Source organism: Chaetura pelagica, unplaced genomic scaffold (genome assembly GCF_000747805.2).
Source record: "Chaetura pelagica isolate M959 unplaced genomic scaffold, ChaPel_1.0 scaffold65, whole genome shotgun sequence".
Lineage (NCBI taxonomy): Eukaryota > Metazoa > Chordata > Aves > Apodiformes > Apodidae > Chaetura > Chaetura pelagica.
In genome coordinates, this window is record NW_009953386.1 from 3402830 (window position 1) to 3412670 (window position 9841).

General features: G+C 43.3%; 2 protein-coding genes across 2 annotated transcripts in view; one reads left to right on the top strand and one right to left on the bottom strand.

Moving 5' to 3' along the window:
• Positions 1-747, bottom strand: part of QTRTD1 (queuine tRNA-ribosyltransferase domain containing 1) — a 15650-nt gene extending 14903 nt beyond the window's left edge. The window contains exon 1 of the mRNA XM_009998261.1: positions 689-747. Coding sequence (XP_009996563.1) covers positions 689-747 — 59 coding nt within the window. The remainder of the gene's footprint in view (positions 1-688) is intronic.
• Positions 164-9841, top strand: part of KIAA1407 (KIAA1407 ortholog) — an 18264-nt gene continuing 8586 nt past the window's right edge. The window contains exons 1-9 of the mRNA XM_009998233.1: positions 164-181; positions 1034-1175; positions 3402-3533; positions 4065-4240; positions 4739-4962; positions 5758-5905; positions 6531-6721; positions 7604-7853; positions 9156-9625. Of these exons, the coding sequence (XP_009996535.1) occupies positions 1037-1175; positions 3402-3533; positions 4065-4240; positions 4739-4962; positions 5758-5905; positions 6531-6721; positions 7604-7853; positions 9156-9625 (1730 nt within the window). The 5' untranslated portion in view covers positions 164-181; positions 1034-1036. The remainder of the gene's footprint in view (positions 182-1033; positions 1176-3401; positions 3534-4064; positions 4241-4738; positions 4963-5757; positions 5906-6530; positions 6722-7603; positions 7854-9155; positions 9626-9841) is intronic.

Sequence of the window (9841 nt, forward strand, 5' to 3'; positions counted from 1 at the left end):
TTGGGGCTGGGTGGTCTTTAAGGTCCCTTCCCGCCCAAACCGTTTTAGGGTCCTGGGACTGGTGCTGAAGTGGGTGGCATTGAGCTGGTTAAAAAATTGAGTGGTTGCAATGCTTTATTATTTCTTTTTTTTGTCGTCTCATTTCCAGACGAAGTTTGATAACCTGGGACACTGGATCAAGGTGAAGTAACTTGCAGAGTAACTCGCTCAAGAGTAAGGTACCTTGTTGGTATGCACAGAACTCATAGGCCGCCCACAACATGTGCTGTGGAGCAGTGCTGTACGTTGGATCCACTGAGCAAGTAATACAGGAGATTTACCCCAAAGCACCATCTGCGTCTGCAATCACCTGACATCAAGGAAGATGAATTCTAGGATGAACTTCCCTTTGCTTTGCTCCTTTGGGCACCCCTATGCTCCCATCCTCAGACTGCTTCTTACAGAGGAGCTTCTTACAGAGGAGCCTCTGTCTCCTCGTGCAGCCTCTGAGGCAGCAGCTTTGCATTGGTTGCCCCAGCACAAAGGGAAGAAGTTCTGCAGAAATACGGGCTGTCAGGGGGACAGGTGTTAGGTGTGAAACCACAGTGACTTGTCAGGACCATTTACACCTCAGAGAGATGAATATGGGACTAAAAAAAATCACTCAAGACTATTTAAATAGCGGCCAGCCTAGCTGGGACAATGATACCTAATCTCATCACTGGTGGTCGCTGGGACTAGCTCAGCAAGTCTCCATCCAAAGCCCATGGGCTGGGTGTTTGCATTCCCCTCATGTGTTCTCCAATCATTATGATTGACACTAATTTCTAAATGAATGCTTATTACTTAATGATTTCTAAGTCAGATCTCTGCAGTCAATTGAGCAGTTGGAGAAATGTGTTTCAAAATAAACCTATTTCCTGTAACAGCCGTGCTGTCTTGCATCTCATTCCAACTGATGTTTGCTCTCTGCGAAGGAGCAACCTGGATATAGGAAGTTTAAAAATTAATATCTAGTGATCCTTAGAAACTTTTTCATTTCTTTAATTTAAAGAGAATGGACCAAGCCTCTGACTATGGTGCCTCTGAAGCTTTTTCCCTTCAAAAGTCAAGGTATCCACAGGGGCTTTGTGGTCCTGTGACAAGTTTGGAAACCATGGAGCAGCTCCAAGATCACGATGAGGCCTGTGAGGAAGGTGAGCTGAGATACTCCTTGCCACAAGCTGTCTAAAAGGAACTGTTCTTGATCCAGCATTTTGGTTCTGGTATGAACAGGGTCTTGAAAAGCTTGAGACCATAAGAAACAGTTCATAGCAACATGTCTTTCATGTAACAGAAAAAGAATCAGTCACTGGAGTTAAAGGTAGATCTTAATTAACATGCCTAAGAGAAGGATAAACTGTCTATCTCCTGGCGATTTCAGGTCAAGACAATGTAGAATTCTGCCCTCCAAGACACACTGTATGCTCAAATACAAGTTAGTGGGCTACAGAAAACTGATGAAATTAACTCACATTTTTTATATCAGGCCCAGATGTGAAAATAGTGTTGTTCTGTGTAACTTTCACATCTACAAATAATTGTGTCATTTTTGCTTTGATTCCCATGCAGAGTTTTTCAGTTTTTCTCACTCACTAGCTAACTAAATGTTCCCATTGTAAGGCCTGCAGCCAGAACTGCTTACTGAAATTTGACAATAAAACTGTTGTACATTAAAAAAAAAAAGGGGGAATTTATCTTACATCAGTGCTAGAACTACATATACAATGTAAAAAAATCATAGGAGACAAGATTTTAGAAACAAAGTTGAGCATTCTTTTAGGACTCAAAAGGGAGCTTTACAGAATAGAAGACATATCTGAAGAGCACCCACATCAATATGGGAAGCCAGCTCTTTCACTTGTAGACATCAAGAGTTCAGCTAATGGCACAGAATGCACCTGTCTGCTTACAGTGCACTGACTGAATGCATTCTACAGTGTAGTGGCTCAAAAGGAGTTGTCTTTGCAAATTGGTGGAAAAGTTGTTGGCTTTCCTCATGTTTCTTTGTTATTTTTGTTTGCCCTTCTCTGCTAGGGCTTACCTTTTTATAGCTACCAATCCCTCAGGATTTTTTCCTAGCTCATTTCAAAGCCTTTTATCTGGAATCCATTATTGGAATACCTAATGGAATTAACTATACATAGTCCACTTTGCAAAGAAAGGTATTGATAAAAGAAGTACCAGAACTCTTTTACTCCAGTTACAAGGAGCTCTTCTTTCTGTTACCCGATATATTTCCTCCTTCTTGAGCTGGCCTGAGAGATTATGAAAGAGAACAAAAGCGATTTGAAGGCAAATAAACATTAGATTTCTGTTTTCTTCAGAAAACCCACCTACTTCTAAGAAAGTTTTAAAAATACTTTATTGCCTTAGAAATACCAGGACTCAGTGGGAGAAGCTTAATTTTGTGTCGGAACTAGAGATTTGGAGCAGCTGCTTCCTGTCTATCAACTATGTGCCTTTCCAGGGGGTGACTTGCACTTCAGGGGCTGCCGAGATCCCTGCTCTTCACCCATCCTCATCACACAGATGGCTTAGCTTTTCATGGGGCTGCTCCTGCTGCCTTGCAATTTACAGCCCTGTGTTCTGCTTCAGGAACAGCTTGGCCACCCATGTAGTGAGGCCAGGTGGTTTGTTGAGGCAGCAGCCACATTAGCTGTCCTTGCTTTTGAGTAGGAACTCTGAAAAAGGAATTTTTGCTTTTTCCCCACACAGGAGTAGAGATGCAAATACAGTCCACAGAAGAACTTTATACCCCATTCCTCATTAGGCATTTTAGGTTGCTGAGAAGTACCAGATCCATCAGGGGTGCATTCCTATGGTTGTACTCTTAGTTCTGAGTACAGATTTGTAATCTAGACTCACCAGTTGTCCCTGGAGCTGTGGTACTTGCAAAGGTTAACCTCTACATGTGAAGCAAACATTTCTTCAGGCAGTGGTTATTTTTTGTATTTAACAGATTACAACCTTGGCTATACATGTGGAAAATATCTATCTGCAAATGCAGTGATAAAATACTTGAAAGCTATCTGAGTTATGAATGAGCTTATGTGAATTCCATCTCCTTGATGAATACTATAATAATCACACGAGTGATCTAAGTGTCCACAGAGTATGATAGGAAAAATGAGGTACAGAAGAAGTCGTTTGTGTCTGGGAAAAAGTTTGCCACCTTCTCTTCCTTTTCTTCTATAGATCAAGAAGATGAGAACAGAACTAATACCCTTATTCCATTTTCTGTTGCAGATGAGCTTTCAGTCATTTTAGACAGCCTTCCCAGCATGTGATATAACTATCCCAGAGACACAGTCTTGCTAGTTTACTCTTACCCATATATTTTTTTAAGCAAGTGAAGTCATCAGTCTCTTTCCTTATGATAGCCCAGGAGCTGCTCAGTAACTGGATGAAGTCCAAACTGCAACTGAAGCTGATGACCGATGGAGAGGAAGAATCTGACTCTGTCCTCCTGGAAAAGCCTTCTGAAGCCCCTCTGAAGTATGAGCAGTTTGATGGTGAGAGTGCAACAAAGCAGTTCCTGGCTTCCTTTCTGAGGATGCACTGGGGAAGGGATCCAGGCCTCATGGCTTGTCAGACTGAGAGGTAAAAGTTGCTCTGAGGTCAGGATAGTGGTCTCAGTAGAAACAAGCGTTGAGGTGACGTTTTCTACCCCAGCTCCTCCCGCAGCTTGCTGTAGGACTGCACAAATGCACCTCATAAACATTCAGTGTCTCCCTTTGTAAAAGAGAAATTTTATTTCTTTTGTGTATGAGTATTTGTGAGGTCTGTCAAATTTATACAGCCATGCTCAGAGGCGAGGCAGTAAAAAATGGACAAAATGTTGTTACTGGTCTAGTGTGTTCAATGGGAGACTGATTAAGACTCTTTGGGGACAAATGGAGTGCAGTCCATGTGTCTGCTTTTATCAGAAATGCATTCACAGCCTAAGAAAGCGATCCCTTTAATTACATTAGGCTTTGTGATATGAGAAAGAGGGGGTTATTTATTTCAGACTAGTTTGAGATAATCTGAATTCCTCATTTCAGACTTTTGCGGCTATCTGGAAGGTGAATTGGAAAGTTCTTCTGTCCAAGAATATTTACAGCATCTTTTGCAGAGTGAAGTTGTGAACTGTGCAATAGTGGAAGGCCTTAGACGTGAAAACACCAAGGAAAAACAACTTGTAGATCCACGAATAATCATGGAGCTCAGACATAAGCAGGTGAGCATGTAAAACAGCAGAGTTAAAAAGGAATAAGACAGAGGATTATAGGATTAGAGTAAATGCTCAGTGATACTTCCCCAGTTTCTCTCCCAACCTGCAATAATCTCTGACTTGGAGGCAAATACCTGAGGCAGCTCTTCCACAGTTTAGCTGAAATGTTACTGTGTTTTCACCTGCACGTTAGTCACTCATAGTAGCTTGCACAGTCAACTTTCACTGCATTTGTCCAGGTTTTTCCCCTTTCTGAGGATTGACAGGAAAAGCTGCCCTGGCAGTCAGTTTTAAGTTTCCTCCCATCAAGTAATACTGTTTTAAATTCACTTTCTTGAATGGAATTTTTTGCTGGTCTGAGAGCAGAATCTGTCCAGTCAGTGCCAGCTACAGACAGCTTCATGTGAAAGGTGGATTGTGACCCACCCTGTCATTGTACAATGAACCTCAAATTCTTCAGCCTTTGGCATCTGCTTTGACTTTTGCTGATTTCTCCCTTCCCAGGTGAAAGAAAACCACATGAGGCATCAGAAGGCATTAGCATTTCACAGACAGGAAGAGTCCCTGAAAAAATCAGTTCTGTCTGAGGCCAGGCTCCAAGCACAGGAGGAGGACAGGAGGAAGGCCCTGAAGGCCAAGAAGGAGGAGGAGGAGATCCAGAGGGAAATGGTGAAGCTGCGAAAGGAAATGGCTGAGAAGAGGCATACCATGGCAGAAGCATGGAGAATGTAAGAGGGAGAGGGGGGTGTGGAAAGAACCATATCTAGAACCCCTCTTTTATCACTGCCTTTTTTTTGAAATATAAGAGGAGTGGTGATTCCAAAGGAGACATCTGCTATTCCTCTGACTCCATAATCTCCCAAAACCTTGTATTATTTTGCTACCAATGTCAATAGCAGAGTTTATCATCAGTGAGAAGATGATGCCGAGTCACAAAGTAGGAGTGTGTTTGCACCACTGTGCATTCTCTTCATCAACTCTGTGGCCTCATCCAGCCTTGTTAGTGTCTAAAGTAGAATGAAATCCAGTACATAGAAGAAAAAAAAAAAAAAAAAAAAAAAAAAAAAAAAAAAAAAAAAAAAAAAAAAAAGAAAAATATAGTCTGTGTTGAAAGTCCAGCACTTACAATACTTCCTCTGCTATGAGAGAATAAAGAGCATTCTTGGCTGGGAATTCTGCAGAGACATAATTTTTGCTTCTGCTGAGTCTGGATTGTCATAGACATGTGATTTGTGGGGATGCCATTTACTTAGGCAGCCCTGACATCCAGAATGTTCTCATGCAAGTGCTTTACTGAAGTCTTACTATTTTCTTCTGCCTGCTCTATTTTGGAAATGCTCACAGCTGTTTAACGTCTGAGACCCCAAACCATAACTGAGGCTGTTTTTTAAGAAGGCTGAGTTAAATAAGTAGCAACTTTCTAAGTTGTAGAGGTGATTCTCTTAGGATTTGCCAAAAAGAGAGTGAAATCTGTGCTACAGTTCTTTCCTCGTGTTAGAGCTGTATGTTCATTCACTTTTCAGGGAGCGGAAGAGACAAGAAAAAAGTCAGAAGCAGGAGGTATCTAGTACTGCCTCACCACCCCTGGTCCTGAAGAAAGAAGAGCAAAGAGAAGAGAAAGAGAGAAGGGCTCAGGAGCTGCTACACAGGATTCACACCAATAAGCAGAGAGTGAGCATCACCTTTCTTTATCTGAGACTCTGAGCTACCTGCCCTCAGCTACCGTTTGCAAAACTGAAGTAAAAAGTCCTGGTTATCAGAAGTTTTTGCTTTTTACAAGTTCTCCTCCTGATACTAGGAAAATAGAAGAGCAGGGCAAAAAGTACCTTGTAAGAGTAGGAGCAAGAAATCTTTAGCCTCCATCCTCAGTGTGTCTGTGCCTCAAAGGTAGTCAGCAGGAGGGTTCACTTAGAATTCTGGAAAAGCTGTGGCTCTTGGGAAAGTTACAAACATGAAAGCTTCTGCAATTGAGAAATCGGAAGATGAACAGAGGAAGCAGTGTAGCAAGATCTGTTTTTCATTGAGGAAGGAAGCAAAAGGGGGAAGTGTCACAAAAGGGCCTGAGAAGCCCTTATTGTGTGCATGAGTAAGTATAATAAAGATTGGCTTGCAGACCCTGGTGCAGGAACAGGGAAAGTGCAGAGACTCAAAAGCATAGAGCCCCATGTTGTTCTATTCCTAGTTTTCTTTCTAAGAATAATCTCAAAAAGTCAGGTAAGGGGAAGGGTGGAGGGGATCAGCATTTGTGTGACAGGCTGTATCTTGCTTACTGCTTTTCTGAAACTGTCTCATCCAGTGCATGCAGCGCCATTTCTCTGCTTGGCTGAAAGTCATTCTGGAGCACCGAATTAAAATGGGAAAAGCCAGTGCCTTTGCTGACTGGAAATGCCAACTGAAGGCCCTGCGAGCATGGAGAAATTATACTTGGGCCCAGAAAGTAGAGCAGGAAACACAGCAATTGGAACTTCATCTCCAAGATCAAAACAGGTAGTGATCCTACATTGTGGAATTTCTCTTACTGCAGCAGTACTTGGGCAGTGCAGTGATCAGGGACTGTAGAAGGTGCTTGCCAGTTAGCTAGTCAGGAGGATGACAGTAGCTTTTTGAGAAATTGCTACATTGCCTGCAGTCTGCCAGAGGCATTGTGGCACAGATGAAAAAGGAGAACAGAGATAAACAAGAGCTTTAGCACTTTCCAGCAAGCCTAGGTGTCACTCTCTCTCTAGGTATCTTTTCTGAAAATCTCACCCTGGCTTGCTCTGTACTCCAGAAAATACTAGGTGTGTAAGGCCTGATTGGATGAGGCTTTGTGCAGCCTGGTCTAGTGTGAGGTGTCCCTGCTGGAACCTGATGATCTCTTTAAGGTCCCTTCCAACCTTAACCATTCTATGATGCTATGCTTATTCCTGATTAACATAGTTATTTCCTATCTCAGTAGTAGTAGTACAGCAGATATAATTTTGGCTAGGGCCTTTAATTAAGAAGGCTGTTGGATGAATTTCCTATGAGCCAGAGAAAGTTTTGCTCCTGCAGATTTCTGGAAGGCTGTGTGGTGAGGCACTGCTGCCTCCTCAGGTGCAGCTGGCAAGGGAACAAGATGCCTCTTTTGCACCTATCCTACAGCCCAAGGGTGACACAGAAGACTGCAAAATGTAATTAGGGAAACTTCAAAATAACAGGCATCCTTTTTGCCCTGCCACTCCTCACTGGAGAAACTCTGTAGAGCTTTGGAGGGCCTTCAGATTTAAGTGACAAAAAGACTGGGGAAATTAGGGGGCCTTGTGCCACAGTCTGGACTGCTGCACTTGATACAGTTGTTTCAGGCAGGCCTGGGCACACCTGTCATAACACGAGTGCTTTCTCCTTCAGGAAAGAACAACTGTCTGCAGAGCACAACCAGCAACGGCTTTTGCGCAGCTGCTTTCTGGCGTGGCAGCACTGGAGCCAAGCAGAGGCAGAAAACCGAAAGCTGCAGATCAAGAGGGAGGAGACCAAGAGAAAGATGGCACAGCTGCTGGAGGCAGTTTCACTGGGGAAGGGTGGTCTGGAGAGGCCACTAGAGGTTAACGAGCCTGGGATGGCAGAAGTAAAGCATCACCAACAGTTGCAGCAAGACAAAGTAAATCCTTCCCGTGTAGTTTTGTCTATTGGCATCTCAGTACTCTTACAAAGTAATGATTTTGTGCAATCTGAAATTAAGAATACATTGTCCCAGAGGAAGCCTTCTTTCCTAGGGTGATCCCCAAACTGCAACTGTGCCTGCAACTGTTGAGAAGTCTTTAAAAATCAGATGCAAAAAAATGCTACCAGAGTACGACCCTTCATGTACTGTGAGTTGCAGTGAGCGCCCTACCCCCAGATCAGTTTTGCTGAGAGATTAGTTACATCTTTGATGCCTGCTTAGACTTAAAAATAATAACACTTGACTGCCTGACAAGAGATTTGTCATGCCAGTGCAGCTTTCTGGGTTTTAAGCATGGAGGAAAAAAATAGTCACTGGCTGTTTCAGGATAATGCGCATCACAAGGAGGCAGGAGAGAAGAATCAGAGGTTGGTTCTTAAAATTGTTATTTGTCAGGTCAGAGCATGCCCCTCCTTTTGGTCTATATAAAACCTGTACCACAGCAGTATCCCAATTCCAGCATGAGAGCTCACACATACACATTGCAGGTCAAGCTTTTAATTTGCTTAAGCGTCAGTAGAAGTTGATTTCTTACAGTGCTTGTATCATCCTAGCAGGCCTGTATTTTTCCTCTGATGCACTGGTAAAAATTGTGCTGGAAGGATGGAACTGAATATGGAGTTTGACCTAGGAATCAGAAAATAGACCTTAAATCTGATGCCTCCTCAGAGAAAGACCAAGTGTCAGAAAAGGCAGCCACATTCCCCACTGTGCACCAGTTCCATGGCAGTATTTATCAAAGCTGGAGAAGAGGCATAAGGAAGCAACACCTTGTAGACTTACCTTCCATTTAGAATGGACTGTTCAGTAGATCAGCCATGTAGATCACTTCAACAACTGCTTTTCTCCTTTATTCTCTGTCTCAACACTGAGTGGGGACAACACAGTCTAAAAGGGAGCGTGCTACTCCCTGAGAGATGAGCTGTCCTGAGCTATGCTCACTAACAAAAAATTCAGGATATAATCCAGCCAAAGCTCACACCTGATTACAATTTCTTCCTCCCAGTGAAATGGCACACAGATCCTTAACTGTTCTTTCCTGTAGGCTCCTAATTTGTGCATAATAGGGTGCCTCTGCCCTGCCTAGGAACTGCATAAAGATTGCACAGCAGAGATCAACCTACTTCTCAGGCATATCACTCAATTTGCATTAAATAAACACTATATAGGAAGGGCAGAAGAATGCTTGGTTTTAATCAATGCCAGTTTTTCCTCATTTCTTTTTTTTTTTCCCCCTAGCCAACTGAAACTTGCCTCATGCAGAAAGAACCTCACCAGACCAGAGACCACTCTTGTTGGGATGCTGCTGACACATCTCATTCCTACAGAAAACCCAAATTTGCATGGGGGATTACCCTAAACCATGCAGCCCCAAGTGCCCAGGACCAGGCTGTGTACAGGAATCAAATAGAGACTCTCCCCCATCAGTTTCAGGCACCTGGTCCAAAGACAGCTCCTGCTTATGGCAGCCGTTTTGAGCACCGTCATGCCTTCCAGCAACGTCTGATTGAGGAGCAGAGGCAGCAGCTTCAAAAACAACAAGAGCTGATCTTTGAACTGCAGGAAAATCAGAGGCTGGGCAGAGCTAAAGAAAAGGCAGCGCAAGCCACAGCTGTAACCCAGCTGCTTAACAACTCTGCTTTGCAAGCCAGGGAGGAAGAACAGAAGAGGGAAAAACAATCCAGAATCATGAATACAACCCATTTGAGGTAAATGCTCTCCACAAAGCAGGCTCAGTTAGTCAGCCTGAAAAAACAAGAATTTGGCTGGCACACTTTAGCTATGCTAGCTGCTCTTCCTCTCACCTGTGCCTTAGACTGAAGGGTAGTATCAGGCTGGCCATGGTTCTCCATCCTTCTCCCTTTTCACAATAGCTGAACACTGTGATCCATACAGGATCCACTTAGAAATAGCAACAGTAGAGC